The sequence below is a fragment of the Monopterus albus genome, unplaced genomic scaffold (assembly GCF_001952655.1).
Source record: "Monopterus albus unplaced genomic scaffold, M_albus_1.0 scaffold62.1, whole genome shotgun sequence".
Lineage (NCBI taxonomy): Eukaryota > Metazoa > Chordata > Actinopteri > Synbranchiformes > Synbranchidae > Monopterus > Monopterus albus.
This window is the reverse complement of record NW_018127942.1, coordinates 2205150-2225333: the sequence shown is the minus strand read 5'-3', so window position 1 is coordinate 2225333 and position 20184 is coordinate 2205150. Positions and strand designations below refer to the sequence as shown.

The 20184-nt window shown below is 42.0% G+C and overlaps 1 protein-coding gene across 1 annotated transcript in view; it reads right to left on the bottom strand.

Annotated features, from left to right (window-relative positions):
- klhl29 (kelch like family member 29) overlaps positions 1-20184 on the bottom strand; it is a 212702-nt gene that overhangs the window by 96963 nt on the left and 95555 nt on the right. Inside the window, exons 4-6 of the mRNA XM_020603683.1 lie at positions 18291-18438; positions 15002-15405; positions 14892-14970 (exon numbers count right to left, since the gene is read on the bottom strand). Of these exons, the coding sequence (XP_020459339.1) occupies positions 14892-14970; positions 15002-15405; positions 18291-18438 (631 nt within the window). The remainder of the gene's footprint in view (positions 1-14891; positions 14971-15001; positions 15406-18290; positions 18439-20184) is intronic.

Genomic DNA, 20184 nt, shown 5'->3' with positions numbered 1-20184 from the left:
TGCTGGGTCTTGTTTTGGTGGTGGTGTGGGGTGGGGGGGTGCTTTCTAACCTTCTGACACATCATTACCAGTGCAGCACTGTTTTAACCTGCTTGACAGCACAGGCAAGGCGCAAGGACACCTGCTCACATTTTTCTTAGAATGACTGAAACTTGACATGCTTGACATCCACACAGTCCTGTGTTTCCAACTCTCTCACACTCACACGCTTTCCATTAAATGTCCTTTATTTAAGCCTAAGTGTCACTCTAAGTAGCCAGTTTTCTGGGGGAAAGGATTTTCAGAAATTGTGAGCAGAAGGAGGAACACAAGCTCTAAACTTTGATTTTTAAAAATCCGCCCTTATGCCAGTACAGAATAACCTCAAAACTGAAAACTGAAATGAAGAAACTTGACAAACCGCTGATCCACCGAAACTGCCACTTTCACTAATTTAGGAGAAAGTTCAAAACAAGACTTTAAAAACATCCTGATGATAAACATCCTCTGTGTCATAAATGTCACATTCCAGTAACCTGGGCATCACAGGAAATCCCTCATTTCTCCGACATACTTATCTGCTTGCACACGATTCATGCAATCTGAACTAAACATTCCAGTGTTTCTGACGGCACCTAGAAGGCAGCTTGATGTTAACTTGCTAGGTTGATGCGGTCACAAATGTATTCACAACTTCACAGTTTGTTATTGTTAGCTCTGCGTACATATAAAACATTACAGTGGCATTTACAGCAGCATACCAGTTGACAAAATAAAATGAGTGGTGCAATACAACAGACTAATGTGATGTGATGAACACTGAATTAACTGATGATTATAAACTAATTAGTTAAATTAACTGCTCCAATGATAAGTAGCAGTCGCTTTTCTGTTTTTCTGCCACTGGAAGCAGACAGAGATGTGCAGTGGGGGGTGAAGGTGCTGATTGGTCGACTGACAGCTATTTGCAATGCTAAGCAATGACAGCCAATCGCACAAAACAAAATACAGCCCTATATGCCAGAACAAAAGTACAGAGGTGTGTCGCTGTACTGTATATAGTGGGCTGCTAATTAAATGTATTTGGTGGAAACAGTCATTCTCCAAGTCATTGCAGAATGTTTTCTGAATTGTTGCTCTGAAAGAATTGACATTTACAAGAGGCAGTAGTCAAACTGGTAACACTACAACAGTGTAATTTATGTTTACTCCATCACTCTGATCATTTTGCAAATTGCTTGTGGAATTGAAGCAATATGGCTCCAAAATGACAGAGAATTCTCGCAAGAAGAACAACCGATTTCGATGAATGGGGTGATTATCACACTGACTAATCATTTAGTCATAAATCCTAATTGCTCATAATGCCCCAAATTCTTACTGTAGTTTTTATTTCTATATCCAAGAATTCCTTATTATAATTTAGCCTGACAAGCTTTGTGAAAGGAACATCCAAGAACACTGTACAACTAATACAAACTGCTTTTGGGAACTGAGATAAAATGCATTAGGAATATACAGTTGGCCTGTGTGCATAAAAAAAAAAGCCACTTCTTATTACGCAGGTCAAGCTTAAGTCTTGAATTTGTGCATCGGCTTGATTATATATATTACACACACACACACACACACACACAGATATACTGTATACCGAATTTGAATTCAGACATTTTTCTCAGGATTCTAACTAAAGTCAGTTATTTTTGAGCAAACACTCAAAACTCAAATACATTTTTAAAATTGGACTTAATCCTCTTCCATAAAACACCAATGCAGATTTTATTTTATTTTTTTATGTTTGGTTATTTAACAGTATGCCACATTAAATTGTACAAATGGACTTCACCAACTATATCACAGCTTACCAAACGTTCTGCGGAGCATTATGGAGGATGTCAAACTCATCTTGGCGCTGAGTAATTCATCCAGCCCACAGATGGTGGATGTCATGCAAAGACATGCAAGCACTGATGCAAAGAGATGCATGTGCAGCCATGCATATGCAGACAAACAAATACTCATGCATGCACACAAACATGACTTCAGGCAACACAGTCTCTTAAGAGGATAATCCTAATAACAATGTTGTGCTAATAAGGAGTCGCTGGCTGGTGTAGATAACGTACTGCATGCTTAGAGGGGATATGATTATAACTGAGTGGGTGTGCAACACTTCTCCACCCTTCCTTTTAATTAAATTGCTACATTACTATTTCATACAGTATAAATTACTGCAAGGACCAGAGTTCTGTGTAACCCACATTATGAGCCCCAGCGGAAAAACAAGGCTAATAGAGTGAAATGAATCATTTGGACACAGGTCTTGTGTACCGGTATGAATGCAACCTTTCGAAGAACATCTGTGCAAAGGGATTCATTTGTACGGTATTTCACCTTGAGAGGTGACTGAGCAGCCAAGTTCATTTGAAGCATCCGGTTGTGCATGTGGCCAGCTAAGAGTGTGTCACACTGACTCATGTGAGGAACCCAGTACAAACAACAGTAAGTTTCAGTTTTACTGGATCACTTGTGTGCCAAGCATTCACAAGAATTTGACCTTAAAGTACATCACTACTGCAACAAATACCAAAATTTTCTCCAGGGCCTCAGTCAAGGTAGACTGTCCACTCTGGCATTTCATCATCCAATGTCTCAATTTTCACATGACTGGAACTGGATCCCCGGGCAGAGGGAGAAAACGCATACCAGACCATGCAGTCTTTTGAAAATCTCTGGGCAAACCTAAACATAAGAAATAATCCTAATTAAATTACAAATTGGTATTCTTGCAAAATGTAGTTTACATTGACTGAGCAAGGGCATTTCTACAAGATGGTATTTACTCAGGTTTTGTGGCTCAGTTCAGGCGCTAAACAGTGAAATTGTGTGTGTTCATATTTACACTAGGGTTTTGTACTGAAAAGTTGCATGCTGGAATCTCATGAAATATATATTTTAGGTGTTTCCACTCAGAGATCCAAAATATGTAACGAGAGAAGGAAAATGTACAGAAATATCCCCAGTACCTGATTTACTGAGAAGGATCTGTCTGTGGAATGCAAGACAGGGGTGGAAGGTGATGTGTACAGTTACTCCCTTAAACCCTCCCCTACAGTCGTATCTAGGTGAATCCCAATTCCCCTAATCACACTCTTTTCCTTGCATCCAAGTCCTGACAACTTAGGATGTCAGGGGAAACTGAGGAGAGAGGAACCGAGGAAACATGTTTTAACTGACATGAGGCGTCCTTTCCTCCGATCCTTTGTATGTGAAGCTTTCAATAGGGATGGGACAATATACTGAAATTCACTATACTGTGATACAAAAACATCACAATATCGTTTTGTCTAGCAATATACATCGTGTACTCTCCATACACCAGCAACTTCATATTTGTTGTGAATAAAGCTGCCTAACAAAAGATAAGAAAATAAAGCTGGTTATGTAATCAAACCAGTGCAAGAATAGGGGATAAAAAAGGAATAACGTACAAGTATTCCACAGCTAGTCACACATTGTTGTCACTGAATTTTTAATTGTATCGTGATTGAGTTGAACTGTACACACCATATCATGCATCGAATCGTGTGGAGAAAAAGTCACATCATCCCATCCCTAGCGTCCAATCACAAAGTGATTTCCAATAAAGGGAGGTGTCAGTTTTCTTAACAGACTTCCACAAAGGATGCACTTGTGTACCTTCAGTTATGGTTCTTCAGGCAACCTCCTCGCTCCTCAGAGCAGAAATAAGAGCTTTGGGACATCCTTTATCATGGTGGAAGGAAATGTCTTGCGGGCCGAGTGAGGATCGAGAACTGAGGAATGATAAAAAAAAAAAAAGGGAACTGGGATTCACCTTCTGTCTGCAGCTGCATGTGGCTGTAGCTTGTAGTTGGAGGGGTGTCTGGTAGGCGTATCTTGTAGGGGGACGGTTTAAGGGCGTAACTTGATGAATTACGTACACCCCTACACACAACTTGCAGCGCTGCTGTCAGCATGGCAGATGTTGTTATTCATTTATTGTTGGTGTTAAGAACACATTTGAGGAAGGAGAGGATATCTGTAAATGGCACCTCTCTCCAGTGGAGAACGTGAGCGACTCTCAGGTCCCGAGGCTCTCAGGCCATAATGTTCTTCAATTACTAAACAAAATGAAAGATGATTTCGCTGCAGAAGACTAAGTGATTGCAGTCTGTAAATATGTTTGTTAGTTCCTTCAAACAATATTAAAGTTCAGTGGCATGTGCACGGTCTTCTACGCTCCAACTTGGCCCACAAGTTCACAGCACAGGCCTTCAGGTCCTTGCAAGTGGAAGTGTATTCAAACCAACACTGCTGTGGCTGTGCTAGTTTACATCATTAGCATTGGTAAATATGCCGCTAAATTGAAAAATTGCGGTGATGCAATTTTTGGCACACCTGACGGTAATTTGCGACAGGTTTTCTAAATATTACCCGTGGTTTTTTGCAGGGAGCTCAACCAATGATTAGAGCTGTATTACCAATGTGCCACTGTACTAGGAGGTCTATGATGGTGCAGCAGACCATGTTACTGCTATTACAGCAATAATCCAGGGCCCGCACGTTTAGTCAGTCAACATTTCAATTTCTGCACTTGTTCTGGAGCGCAATCGCGACAACATATTAAAATTTTACTTAAATAAATGTGAATCTTTTAATCTCTGAACACAAAGTAGCTCTGTAACTGAAGATTTATTTTTATGCTATAAAAAGCAAGGTCACTGAATATACAGTTAGCTTTATGTTAGCTTTATTTACAGCTTTTCAACTCCAAAGTGCAAGCTGACATAAAGTGATCAAAGCGGGACAAAGGATGCCCCTCACTGGAGGATGAAATGCAGCTGTGCAAGGGCTGAGGTTATAGTGGCACAAAAACATAATGCCATTCTCAGCTGACATGACAGTGAGATCATAAATACAACATTAACATTTCAAAGGTATGGCTGAATTACTCTCTTAAAGGTGATAAGTACAGGTGCCATTAAGATTAGCTGTCAAATTGTTTTACTGCTCAGAGTATTTAAAGCATAAATATACGTCAAATAAAAATAAATGCAAACTCCACTTAAGTACTAATTAAAAGTTTAAAGTTACTTTCTGGTCTGTTGACCTGACTGTAGTGTGAAACCAACAGCCTCAGCTGTGCCAGCCCACGTCTACTCTTAACATTTACAGGAGGCTGAGCACACATGCCAGTGTCTGTGTGAGAGAATGAAGATATGCTTCCCAGCTTTTCTTACACCTTCGCCTATGTTTCTGGGTTTGCTTTGTGTATATTTCTTTAAAAGTTTTCACATGGCTGATCTCTATGGGCTACGTTTCTTCAGGGTTGACCCCAAACAGCAAGACAACGCAACAATGCGATGAGAAAAACAACAACAACAAAGAATTCCCATGTCACCGGTGTAGCATAAGATAAATGTCAGATCTTCCCCTGAAGACAATGTGTGTTTACTGGGTAACTTTGTGAAAGTCACAGGAGCCCAAGCAGAAAGGTTAGTGGGGGAGGGGGGTTAGGTTGTATGTGGACGTCTTCTCAGCAGACTGCACACCTGAGATGAGCTCCCAGCCTGCCGTGGAATCAGGCGAATGATCCTTGCATTTCCTCACACTTTTTTCTCTTCTCTTTCACTCCTCCTCTCCCTGTTTCCATCTGCCTCTTTTCCTCTTTAGGGACAAAAAAAAAAATCTATTAAACTATTGGTCTGCCCCACAAATTCGGATTGTGTCCAGCATGCTCCAGTGCTTATGTATGGCTAATGTGTCCTTGTAAAGTTGTAATGCGAGTTTAACTCTCTAACACAATACTTTTGATCCTGCACTCCAGTGAGCTGCATTACATAAGAAAACAATGTCTGTATCTGAGAGAGTGGGTACAATGACTAGTGTAGCAGAATAATGATAGTAATCTACACTATAATTCAGAGCTGCAGCCTCGAGAAACAAAACACATTCTGTAAGCTTAATAGGGCAATAGCATACTGCCGTTTGGGTATTTCATCGTGTTCTGTCTTACCACTAAGGAAGACCTGAAGTCTCTTTAGCTCACAGAGTGCACCGCTAGCCTACAAAGATCTCTTGATTGCAATTCAGGCCATTAGCATTTGTCTATGTCACTGAAGAATTATATATCTTCACATGCTAAGCCTGCTGCTAACTCTGTGGAATAATGAGTTGGAGAGGGCAGCCATTCTTGCTAATGTCTGGTCCTGTCATTAGAATTTATTAGATGCCCTGCATGCATTATCAAACCCATTTAAAAGTTTCTGGGTAAGGAAAAAAGTTTGACTATCCAGTCAGATAAGTGAGCACATCATGAACATTAGAGAGTTAATACCCAGATTTTTTCGCTGAGATGTTGCAGCACATCTGCTGCTGTTTTGGATATGGAGTTGCCTCCCTGTTGCAATTACACTTTCTCATTAGAGAGAAACATCCGATGTTGACTGGCTTCCTGGCAACATCTGCTGTGTTTACACTCGGCCTCGCTGATAATGTATCACCGCCTATTTCACGGCCGATATGCAGAATAACACATCATCCTTTGACTTGTGGCAATTAATCTCGTCATATGAGACAGTCTCCAACATGAGGTGTTTGAGCTTGGGGCCCATTTGAGGGTGTAACCTCCATTCACTTTGACACTGCTCTACACGCAAATCAATTTACTCCCACATAACTGAGGGCAGTGGACATTTTATGTAGTCAAATGGCACTGTTCCAGTTTGAGACCTCTCCTGAATACTCAGTGTGTGATGCTGCTGCTCAGAGCAACAGAGTGTCACACTTCATCAGAAATGCAGCACCACATTTTGCTTTCTCCGTATGTGAGTGTGCACATTCTGAAAAATTGGGAATACATGGGAATAAAGAAGCTCTAAACTTTCCTTTTAAATACTAAAAACCAGTGGTGGAAGGTGAGACCTTTTACTCAAGTGCCCATATATAATTACAGTTAGCACAATTTGGAGGTACGCGAGCATTTCCATGTAATACCACTTTATTTATTATTTTATATACAAAACAAATGATCAACTTATAAAAAGATTGGGAATCAACAGAGGTCGGTCATTAGACAGTCATTCATCTTTTTATGTCAGATCTATAAAAATAAAAATAAAAAAGCAAAAAACTGAAGTCCAGCCTGTACCAAGGCTATTTATGATGCAAATATCATCATCTGTACTTGAGGTGACATAATTTAATACTATTAATTATATAAATATGAACACAGTCACAATATATTTTGATGCAACTGATATGTTGTGTTTAGGTTGGTGTGGTCAAATCTGTATTTGCACTACTACAGTACCTTTTAGATGGTCAGAATTTTTATCTGTCAGTTTCAACCATTTATTCAGTTAATCTATTTCAACCCATAAACTCATACTTCAAGCTATGTACACTCCTCCACTAGCTGAGGATTTCATTTGCATCACGTACCGTGATGAAACTCAGACTTTTTGTCAATAAAGCAAAGTAGATGAAAACAGCCATGTGACTCTTGGCCCAGATGTCAGAAGCAAATAAGCAACACGGGCTGACTGGACATTTTTTTATCTTTAATCCTTTATTTTCTTATGTTTTTCGACTGCAACTTTGTCAACCAGTTGGGAAAATAAGACAAAACTTTTAGAGAAATGGTTAACAACTCCAGAGTAGAGAAAGCAGAGGGGTGGAGAGAGAAGTTAGAGATGCACTGAGCTGGCAGGTATGGTGAGAAAGGAAGATACAGAAGATAAGAGGGAGGAAAAAACCAAAGGGAGGCAAGTGGATGAAAAGAAAAGGGAGGAAGGAAGGAAAAAAGCTGAGGCTATAAGTGGTTACGGGACGCAGGTGGATGTTAGGATGATGGGGGGCTGGAGAGGATGCTGGGAGACAACAGCAGGGAAGGGCTGACGTCTGGAGAGGGAGAGGAGCTGAGTGTAAGTAAGTGTAATTGCTGAAGACAGATTATAAGCGCCTTTCCTATGTCTTGCATCTTTAGTTGACACACACCTTATACGGCCATTGCCGTGACATGTCCAGTTCTCCTTCGCCCGCTCCGCGCTTCTTTTCCCTTCTTCTTCTTCTCTTTTTTTTCGGTTGTCTTCTTTTGTGGTACACTCAAAACATTGCGAAATAATAGAACATGAGATACGAACAATAAATTCCTCAACACCCATATAAAAGTAACTTATGGACAATTTTTCCAGGGGCTGTTTCACACCATTCGCATTAGTGTTCCTAATGATCCACCATGTGACGAAAACAAACACCCCAATGCATCACCACAAAGACAAAAAACACGCTCTGGCAAACAAAAGAAAACAACACTTTGATTCTGAGAATAATCAGATTACTACATAAGGAACAGACCAACTGCAGTGTTAGGTATTTTTAGTCAGATAGAAATTGGATAGATACTTTATGTATTAGAAATGTTTAGTGGAGATAGGATGTCTAGTTAGACTGTTAAATGCTTAGTCATGCTTATGAGTTTCTACAGGGTACATCTGGTCAAGGATAACTAGAGAGAAGAGTTGATGACTGTCAGCAGACAGGGTGTTTAATATTATTATTATTATGACGTGTATAACTGTAGCCTTAGCCATAATATGTTCCTATGTTTAAGTCACGACATGTTCTAGAGGTCGTGTGAGAATGTTTTTAGTTACACACCACTTAATCAACAGACACACACACACATTGATTTGCTTCATGTTTTGACTACTGCTATGACCAGCTGCAAAGCTGGTAACAGAGACGTCTCGGTTGACGTTTCTGTGTAGTATGGGGCTAGCCCAACCGAGGGGATATAATGTATAGGCCTGGTGGGTTCAGGGTCTTTCATCTTACATCTGCCTGCGAGCAGTTTGGAGGTGCAAGATACCTGAGCGTGTAATGTTAATTTTACCTGTGATCCTTTGAATAAATCAGCACTGTTTCGTAGTTACTTGGACTGTCTCGTCTCTCAGAGTTAGCAATGGTAATAAGAGCCATAATCCTACATAGTCAAGAGGACAGCTGGGGAGGAGAGGAAACGATGGAGGAGGGAGGGAGGCGTAGATATGGTGCCCCTTCTAGCATGGCAGGGAGTCGGACGGCTGCTCCTTGGCTGCACTGCGTCTGTGATTATGCATGTAGCAGCAGGGCTGTCAGGCTCCAGGTCCTGCAACAGTGCCGCCACTGAGTTTTATCTTGAAATCCTGGTGATTAATGAAGCCGGTGCTGCATTCTGCATGGTGGAGGTGGACGAGGAATGATCAATCTTAATGAGCTATCCTCCGTCCCTATATTAACTGTGGGGAGATATAATGTATGGGGCTTCTTGCGGGGCTTATCTCCTTTAAAATACGATAACGAGGGAGAGAAAGAATGAGGGCGAGCAGCTTTCCTCTCCTCCCTCTTCTTTTCGTTCTCTCCTGAGAGCAGGAGCTCTACTGGAAACAGTTAGACATCTCAATGGGAGCCATGCTTACACTGTTAAAGAGACAGTATCAGGTAGCAGCTACCTCGGCACAAACGTGCAGCCGTCTCCAGGTCACTCCTGCCGTTCTAAAATGAGATGTTTGAATCAATATCAATAACACGTAGACCCCATACGGCATGTGTTCAGGTTACTCATAAACATATCACTGTCGGACTGCGTGTATTCACTTAAGAGAATTACTTGCACATACTGAGTCATGCTTATTGGAATAAATTTCAACCTCATTAATAATTTGCAACATGCAGCTCTTGTGAATCCCATTTCAGTCTCCACTGGAGCCATCCAGAATCAAAGAATGCCACAAGAAAGAGAATAAAAAAAACACTTTAAAACCCATCCTTGCAGTATATTAGTCCATGTTAAGCCTGTTTTGTAATAATAGGTATAATAACCCTAGTTGTGATTTAGCTAATCCTGATGTGGATAACTTTAACATAACCGCAGTAACTTTACCTAAATTGTCACTCGTTATTCCATGCACAATTACACCGATGCGGGTCTGCATGCTGGAAATTTAAAAAACCAAAAAAATCCTAAAATTCCTACACCATATTAAATGCATCTTGCTTGCAAAGATGTTGCCAGGTTCCTCTGTACTCCATCAAGCAGAAGATATATAAAAAGAGGGAGAGAAAGCAGAAAGGGGAGGGTTTAATTAATGGGCTTGCTGTGATTAATGGTCTCAGTCTGGCTATCACAAACTGGCTGTGTTTTTAATAACTGGTTCCAATGGCCTGTGGTGCAATCAGTATATACTTGTGGTTCAATCACAATGATTATTTATGCATCAGTAATAACAGTGATAATAATGTAAACTTTATGTTTATAACTGGATCTACCTTCGTCTAGACAAATACTATATCTCCAAGGTAACACACACATGCACAGCACCTCTGAGAATAAAGCATCATTATCACATCATAAACCAGTTACCCAATAAAACAGCATGTCGATTCCAAAATAACCTTTGATGGGGTACAATTTAAAAACAGGCACCTATCTCCTTTAAATAAACACCACCAGCACACACAGCCTGGCCTTGTAAACCATCCCTATCCTACTAATTTGATGGTCTGTAATTGCCTCACTTAGAGGTAATATTGCAGCAATAACACGCAAAGAACCAATATGCAAGTGGACAGTAATGCCTTAGTGCCAATATGCTCTGTCCAAACGTAAATAAAAATGAATAGATAATTAAAGTCTTGAGACCAAAGTTGGAATGAGACAGATAAGGCATATGAAATGGTCACAGCAGAGGGAAGGTGAGCTGGCACTGGATGCAAGGTTGATGCTGGGCTCGCCGCAGCAAAGTAAAACACTGATCTTAACTCAGCAAGGCATCTTAATTGCATTCACTTGCAGCTCCAGAGCTGCTTGGTCCCCAGATGGTGGCTGATGTGAACTGACTGGAAGATGAACTTGCTCGGCAGAGAGGAGGCTGGGTGCAGATAAATGTGTACGACAGCGGAGGAGTGCACCTTCGCACATCCTCATGTGTGTGCAAGTACTGTGCACATCTTTATTACATTTTATAACCAATTTTTTTTCCAATGCCATCATTGCAAGGACATTTTATCTGGTCCTCACAACTTCAAAGGGCTGTTGAAAGGTTAAGACTCAGGAATACAATGTGTCAGGTGAGTCTCCTCACAACTACCGTAAGACCTGACTGTGTGTGTGTGAGAGAGATAGAGGACAGGACAAGTAAAGGCCAGTGAGGTGGAAGAAAGTGTTAGAATGATGGTTGACATGAGAAAAGAGGTGCGGAGCCACAGGAGGTGATAGACAGATCCTGATAGATCTGTCTGTGACTTCAATCTCAACTAAAGCTTCCAACACATACAGCGACTTCGCTTGATCTGCTGCTTATTTGTAGGCATGTGCAAAAACGGTACTGCCTTCAGCTTCAACTGCAACGCAGTTACCAACTGTTGTCTCAGTTCAAGTTAAGCTAGGAAAACAACATCAAAACTATCGTTTCACCGGCTGGGAATGGGTAACAGTGGCAATGTTTAAAACATCCTTGGATATGTGGAAATAATAACTTCCTTTTGATATTAATGTGTTTTCCAGTCGTGAGCTGCCTTTAAATGGTGCTCAATCATGATTGCAGTGAGCGAGTCTGTCCCCGCTGAGCTCGGCATTACATTCCCCCAGCTGATATTCATCAGGACAGCCATCGATTTTAATGACTTGGTCAATAGACACACACTGACTCCACTCTCATCATCTCCCTCTCTCTCATGTTCAGTCTCTCTCTGCATCCAGCTTTTCTCCTCTCAGATAAAAACTAGAGATGAGAGAAACAAAGAGAAGGCAATATGAAATGAGAGCGGAGTCGATTGTGTGAAGGAATTTTACAATCAGACCTCGATTTGTTCACTAACACAGGCAGGTATTATGAAAAGCCCTGCTGTGGTTGGAGAAACCAGGCAGGTAGATCAGAGCCTGCTGACTGTATCTCAGTGGGTGATGCGGTTAGAGCTGTCTTCAAGATTCTTTGTGAAACTTCACACACACACAGGCACACAAACATATAGGGATTTACATACACAAACACATTTTATATACTGTAAACAGAAATGCAGATGAATTCTTCGACAGGCACACACGCTCATCGCGAAGCACACAGTTGTTGATATGCCCACTGATGCACAGTGAGGACAAATTGTTCCCTTTGAAGGCGAAGCCAAATCAAACACGGAGTGTGATTTCTGTCACTGCGGTGTTTGGCTTTAAGGCTGTGAGGCTGGCATCTGACAAAACATCCACATAGTCACACCCAAGAAGTTGTGCACACGTGCAAGCAGTCACATTTGTCTATACACACACACACAGAGCAGCCTGTTGTGCACTGGGATTAAGGAGGAAGAGCTCTGTCAGCTCCTTCAAGATCCAGGCCTTAGCCATCAAAAATCCACAGAACCTCTTCTGCACACCAATGCTTACTAGCAACATGTCTGAAAGCTCATGCTTGTTTTCTTTTTTTTAATGGACTGACAGTCATTTAAGAAGTGGCGTTAATATTTAAAACATTTGCCTTCTGAAAAGCCCTGAACATGAAACACCTGACCAGGTTTCGACCACTGTAAAAAAACTGAACAGTATGGCTAAAAAAACCAAACAGTCTATCCAAATAACCACCAGAATAATAGCCACATTCTCCAAGTTAATGTTTAAATGTTCTTGGACTATGCCATTTTAGGATGTCTTTCAGGATGCTAGTTCACAACGATTCACCTGCATGTCAGTTTGTGGCGCCGAGTGAGCTTGTGCACCTTGTTTATTCCCTTTTTTTTGTCTTTTACTCCAGAAACTCTGACAAGGTTCATTCTGTATGAGTCAAGTGGTATCCAGTTCGTGTGTGTGCCAGTTGTATATGAGATTGTTTTATTGCATTTACCAATATACATTTCTTGAGGACAAAAATAAAATGTTTACGAGAAAGCAAGAGAGCAAGAAAACATAGCATGTCTGCCTGTGTGTTCATTTGCTGTCTAGTTTTATGGCTGATGTGGCGAACTCTGCCTTCTCTGCCCTGGGATCAGATGCAGTATGTCACGCTCTCAAACTCACCTCAGCCATTAGAGGGCTGCAGAAACATTGACCTCTAATATGTAGCTGCTTTACCTCCCATTGACTAACTACTGCTGTTTCATTTGTTGTCTCAGCACCAAGCGCCAACAGCGGGGCCGACATATCCGTAACAGAAGCAACACAGAACACAGGTCACAAGAGCTTATCCTCCATATTTTACCGCTACGCCAGTGTGGCAGGACAGTAGGCGCCCTCGCCACATTGATATGTAGAAAGCAAGAACGCAGAGGGAAAGGAAGAAAAGAGACAGACAAAGATAATCAGACAAAGAACCACAGCAGAGGGCAGAGCCTGAGAGGCAGGGCATTCGGGGTGGCATTGTTGGGATTACAGCTGCAAAGTAAGTGTTCTTGTCAGCAGAGAGGTCTGCTGAAGAGACGTCATGGTTGCCAATTTACTGGTGCTCAAGGGTTTACCTATTCCCACTGTCCTTGTGGTGTTACCCCAGTGATGTGCTTACTAATGTCTCTTCACTGCTAAGCAGGGAGAGGGGAAAGAGACAGCTAAAATTGTTGAAGAGATGGCAGATTCAAGTGCCTATATTTGCAGTTTGACCTTCACAGAGGCCTCCACAAGATTTCAAGTGTAAATGATATCTAAAAATCGACACAGGGATGTTTTTCCCTTCTGCCTTTGAAATACAGCAGATGACAAAATGTAACAATACAAAGTGAATATATTACCTTTATCATAACATGAATCATAGCAACAGTATCTCCACCGCTGAACCTGAATGACCCTACAGTCTTCTCTCGCCATGTAAATACTGTAATTCCAATTAAACTCTAGCTTCTTTGGTCTGCCTGATGAAAGTCAGTCAATTTTGACATGTACACATTAAATGAATCTTGACAGTCTATTCAACATGACAGAGGCTAAAACACTCTAATTCAACAGAGGCCGGACCAAGCCGACGAGCCCGTCTAATTATCCCTTTCCAATTCTACCTGCAGTCTCATTTCAATGTATCGCAGGCAGCCCTCAAAATAATTGCCTTTTTGTAATTTACAAGTTCATTTGCACACATTTTATTGATCAAAATGAGTCAGGGAAAAAGAAAACAATCTAAACCTAAATTGAAAGCTTCATTAAATGTGAAAATTGGTCAAGGAATTGCAAACATCTGCTTCTAGCACCCTGCATCATAAACTCCAAGGTTAAAGCGAACGCCTGTTCACGGCTTGCAGACTCAGGAGTTGTGAAGCACCTTTACAAACACTGTCGACAAGGCTTCAAATGATTTTGAGAGAGATTTGAGGGTAGGGGGCTGGAAGCACATCCTGCCTCGTGTTTAGTGGGCCTTGTGAGTATTGCAGCTATGAAAAGATAAACCTGAAACACTTCCAACCAACTTCAGAGCACAACAGTCCAGGTACTGCTGTTGTATAGTCATTTGAGATCATTACAGCAAGTTCTTCTTTTCAAACAATCCGCTATAGGCTGAGCCCTCGACTCTCTGCTGCTTTAGGTGCACCTCTGTTCTCTGCAACCTTGGAGCAGCTTTGAAGTGAATTGGCGGGTTACAAGTTTCCTGCTTTGCTTATGATTGTTAGCATCCGAAACTGGCCTGGAATACAAACGGAAGGAAGAAACCACTGAGTTTCATTCCAGCATGGCCCCATATAAGAGGAGGCCATAAAGAATAGTGAGCTAAAAATACACTGATTTAATACTTAACATCTCCTTCATTTCTAAGCCTGGGCTGCCAGCTGAACAGATCTGCTTTGATTTGAACTTTGAAAACCATGGCAGGTTCCATATCTACTTTTCTAAAAGAAAAAAATCCTCTTGTGCATCAGCTCAGGCTGTCTCTTCTTACCTTTTGGATGTCCTGGGTCACTGAACTCGTACTTCCCCATCCCGACTGTCCGCAGCATTTGCAGCCCATTAGGTCCATCCTGATTGTCTACAGCTGTTGGCCACTGCTGCCTGTCCGTTGGTCAGAGGCAGGGCCGGGGGCTGGATGAGGCCAGGGTGAGAGGTTAAGTGGCCGTTGCCCATCACATTGTGAGGGCTTGGATGAACCACCTGGTTTGCTTGGGCAGTGAGGGCGGAAGGTGTAACTGTGGGCTGAGCGGAGGGATAAGGAGGCTGGCCGGGCATGCTCAGCACCATAGAGGGTGGCTGCTGGGTCGACTGTGGTGTCAGCTGGAAGTGGGCCGTCATGAGTGGGTGCTGCGGGAGCACTGGTGTCTGGATGGATGGGGTTACTCCTATGATGGGTGACTGTGCAGTCACACTGTGGTTGAAGGAGGGTGGCTGGGGTAGGGCATAGGTGTGGGGCAGGAGGCTGGGCTGACTCACCGCTGCTACCGGTGTAGCCCAGGTTGGACCTGATTCACAAACAAACAGAAAGAAGTAGGAAAAGAAAGAGAGAGATCAGTTATACAGTATCTATTATATATCCTCTTTATATACTATAACATCATGGGAAAATCAAGACCAATTTGTGGTATTTTGGTAAACAAGGGCAGAGTGGCAGAGCTGGAAAACCGCACGACAAGACAGATTCCAGTTTGAGTCTGCTCCTCCTCACACAACAATCATCAGTGTGCCGCTCTGCTTCAGTCCAAGTTCGTTCCTGACTTGAGAATTTATATTAAACACAAAATATTTGTGTAGTGATGTACAGATCTGCAACCAAGATCAACATCATGAGATTAAGACATTTATTTTGCAACAAGATTAACAAATGTTTTTCTGACTATGAAAGCAAACAGGATGAGTGCATGCGGCAGTCTGCGCTATTATCTGTGTAGAAGTCTGTGTTTACTCAGACACTCTGAGCCAATCATTTCTCTACCCTGAGGCGTTACATGCTGAGGGTGTGCTGGGAAGACACAGCCATATTGGACCTGAATGCTGCCTCCATCACTTTTTCGCTCTAGCTCCCTCACCTCTAGCTCCTCCCACCGTGATCCAAGCTCCAAAAATAGCCTACAACTCTGCCAAGGGGCCAAAGGCTAAATCACAGCATGCAATAAGCTTTTAAAAAAAAGCCCACATTATTTATAATACTAGCCCTGCTGAGATGGAGGGAAAGTGAGGGATAAAGACAGACGGCGAGAAGAACAGAAGAAAAAGGAGAGGTTGGGACCAGAAGGCTCCAGACGAGAGGCCAGTTCATAATTCACATGTCACTGAGCTAATCGGCACCAATGCTGTATTTCATTTCCCCTGTTTTATAGCTCATCTTGATAAAGGACTCTAATCAAACGGTTTAGCATTATCAGTCTACATCTTAAAGGTTTCAAGGTTGTAATAAAGAATTTGATATATATACATTCTATCTGCCCTCCAACACCATGTTCTTGTCCTTGCCTGCAAAGTTTTAAAAAATGAAGCAAATGCATTAATATGACATGCATTCAGTGGTTGTGATTGCTGTCATGTATCTCACAATTAAGATGTTCAAAAGCGCATTTTTCCCTTTTTAAAATGACATTTATTTTTTATATATTTACTCTGCAGTTTGCTTAAGTCTAAAGCATGGCATCAAAAAAAAAAGCTATTTTTGTACAAAGTTGAAAGAAAACTTCTTCAAAAGACAAACTTTAATAGACACAATCGTCAAGTTTCTGTTGAAAGAAACCGTTGATTAATTCTGGCACAGTTGGAAGAGAACTTTCTGGCAACACAGTTCAGTGAAGTGTGGAGAGGGGCTGGCTTCGTTGCAAACGCCAGTCACAGTTTGGAATAGCGCACACACACGAATCAATATGCAACACTGTGCTCGGATTTGAGTGTCATGTGTGACAGCGTGCTGGGTCGGTGACATCTCACTCTCCTCACGCTTCACTCAAAGCTGTAGTGTTCGGGTGGGAGCAGCTGAGGTGGTGTGGGGAGAGCGGGGGAGTGAAGGCTTGTTCACTTACACACATTAATATGGCCTCCAGAACTTAAAGGCCAATTCAGCCAGAGCCTCAGGAGGCTGGGGCCACAGCGCAGGAGGCAGAAACAGCTCCACACTCTCCTATCATATATCCTTCCACTGTAAGAAGACATTGAACAGTTTCTGCTACAGAAACATGTCTTAATTATTCCACACACCAATCTATATGTAAGATAGGCAAACTATAACTGCTACAATCAGTAGGAACACGTTTCCAGTATGCTGCTTTACTGACACAGACTAGCAGCTGCCTACAATCTGGATTTGTTGAGAATGAATTTCCACTGGAACAAGCTCTGTGCCAGTATTATTCTTAAATGAAACACATTTGTGATGAGCAGGAGGCAGAGGCCAGCAGAGCAATGGAAGGAAATTAACTGCTCTAGGGCAGAGCCATTCTGGGTGAGTTCATTACAATAAGAGTAAAAAACTTCAACGTTGGCTTAACTCGTTAATGTCAGGGCTGCTCGCTGCAGTGCCACAAACGCTACACGTTTTCAACCGGCATGAATAGAATAAGGTCGACATCTAAATTAGACCTGGTGGAGATCATTTGGAGGACTTCCAGAGTTTGCTGCATAGGTTTAATTTAGACTAAATCAGCTTCAGTTAGTGACACAATAACAGGAACAAGTTCAATAAAATGGGAACAGAGTGCAGGTGATGAGGGACTGTAAGACTTGTAACGTTGCAGCATAGATTTTTCTCTTTTTTCAAACATCTTGATATCAGAAGGAGGTTTATATAATGATATGCATAATTAATTTGGTTTATGTAAAGATGGTGTTTGTGAAGTATGCATGTTGGTAAGCACATAGGGCATGGCAGCCAAGATGCCTCATTAGCACTGGATGCTAGTGAGGCTGGCCAGAGCAGTCCGGGGTGTAGCACATAAGTGTTTGTGCAAGTGATCCACGTACATGCATACATCAGCTGTGTGAAGCCGTACTGATGTAAAACTTACATCACTGTAAATTCACATCAGGTGCAGTGCATGGATCGGAATGCATATTTCTGTCCGGACCTGACCCGTGCCTGTGGCACCCGAACCCGACCTGGACCCCACGCAGAGTTTTCATAGTGTTCCCCCCCACCTTATTGTTAAACAAAGCAGACATTTGAGTGCTCCAGCTGTCTAGGCTAAACTCTGACCTGTAGTATTTGTCTGAACCAGACCCAGACCTGATTTCTAAATTTCTGTCTGAGCCTGACCCAAACCCTCAGGTCCTGTTGGGCTTTGTTGGAGTATCCACACCCTAATCAGGTGGCACCGGTGGATATCTGAATGTGTCTGTACATATGCGTGTGTATGGAAAGACTGATTACCTGTGGGATCACTGTCTCTGTGTTGCTTAGCAGGGGGCTCATCTGTATCCCACGGTGTGAGCTGGTTGATGGGTGTCTGTCCCCATCTCACCCCTGGTGCCAGCAGCAGTCCTTGGGTCTGGCTGTCTCCAGGAGACAGACCAGAGACCTACAGAGCAGTGACAAAAACATCACTGATCAGACCATCGTGTGATCAAACACAAAAAGCCAAGAGATGTTAAAATTAAAACCAAACCACTCTACTCCTCCTAATCCTTAGACACCACAGAGTGCAGCTTGTTTGTAAATGGCACTTAAGTTGACTTTAAAACTATGGTTTAAATCATTCTCTAGCATGAATGAAAAATACAACAAATCACAGCCATCTGAGCGGTTCTGTGAGGTCTTGAAGTGAGCCATAATGATGGAGCATGACGTATAATTAGTGAGTGAGTGAGTGCTGATTACAGCCTTTATACATCATAATAGGGACAAAGAAAAAAATTTGTTCATGGCCTCAAGAGTCTTTGGAGAAACACCAATATTTCTCTTTTTAATATACTAATAACAGTTAACTTTCTAGTGCAAAGTAAATTGAAATTAAAATCCTCCCCCCTGAGATTTTGTATATCTTAGTTTTTTAATTAAACATTATGTTCAGTCAAGTGAGATAATGGAATTCTGAACACAAACACAGTAAACAAAAATGAATAGTTTTGCAGGGATGGGAGAAAAGAAAAATGGAATTTCTAGAAAGAAACTGGAAAGCTAGGTGGCAATGTCTGTACGGGGGTAAATCCAATGCAACTTCCCTGATCCAAACTAAGAGATCTCTAAGCTTTCTCTAATATGTTGTTCTGGTAAGGGAGTGAGAGAAGTGTTATCAGACAAGCCCAGGCTGATGAAAACACTGGGTCAATCACCACTAGACCCCTGAGCAATATTCGCTTCTACCTATCTGCAACTTGGATGCTCGGTCTAACAAGCAGGCAGGACGAGGGCAGAGCCAAGCCCGATTCCCCTGCTCACCCCAGCCAGACTCCACAGTTAATAGAAAAGACCTGGTCACTGGGCCCCTCCTCTATCCCTCCTTCCATTGCTCAATTCCATTATCCTCCCTGACTGGGCATCCACTACATCAAGCATCCCATCATGCATTCTAACAGATGTGACGACAAAGTCCGACAGAGTGTGAGCTGACCCCACGACGACAAAATGCAAACCCAACAGTGAATTAACATACGACTTTACATACTGGATCGATCCCATTGCTGGAAGATGTGTCTCCGTTCTTAAAGTTGGATTTATCACAGCTTTATAGCCTTTAACACTGCGATATAACAAGGTACTGATGCTGCAAAACATCTGCTCTGTGACAAACAGCTTCACAATAACAAACAAGTTCAATGACCATCATTTACTTGATAAAGCCACACTGAAAGTTATCTGACAGTTTTTTAATTTTATTTATTTTTTTAGTGCTGGTGGCAAAAGGAAAAAATGCAGTGAAAGGAAATATCTCAAGGCAAAGCAGAAAACAGAGTGATGGAGCGAAGCTGGGTTCAGGAGGAGATAGGCTGTCAGGTCTTTTTGACCAGCTCAACCTGTCGACTCCAGACAAGAGAAAACTGAAATGGTTTACTCAGAGAATGCCCTAAGTGCTCAATTCCATCTGAAAGCCCTGGGGAATCTGAAATTCAGACCATTTTCAAGGTGAGGAGTTGCTTTCTATAGCCCACTTTTTGTTCTAATGAGCTTTTTGCCTCCTCCGTTCTGTAGGCTTTACTGTATTCTTCTCCAGCCACGCTATACTCTACCTTCTTATTATATTGCAGCATTTACTCTTATACTTTCCTTCACCTGCCTCATAATATTCTCTCATTAATACTCCCACCCATTTATAGAAAAAAAAAAA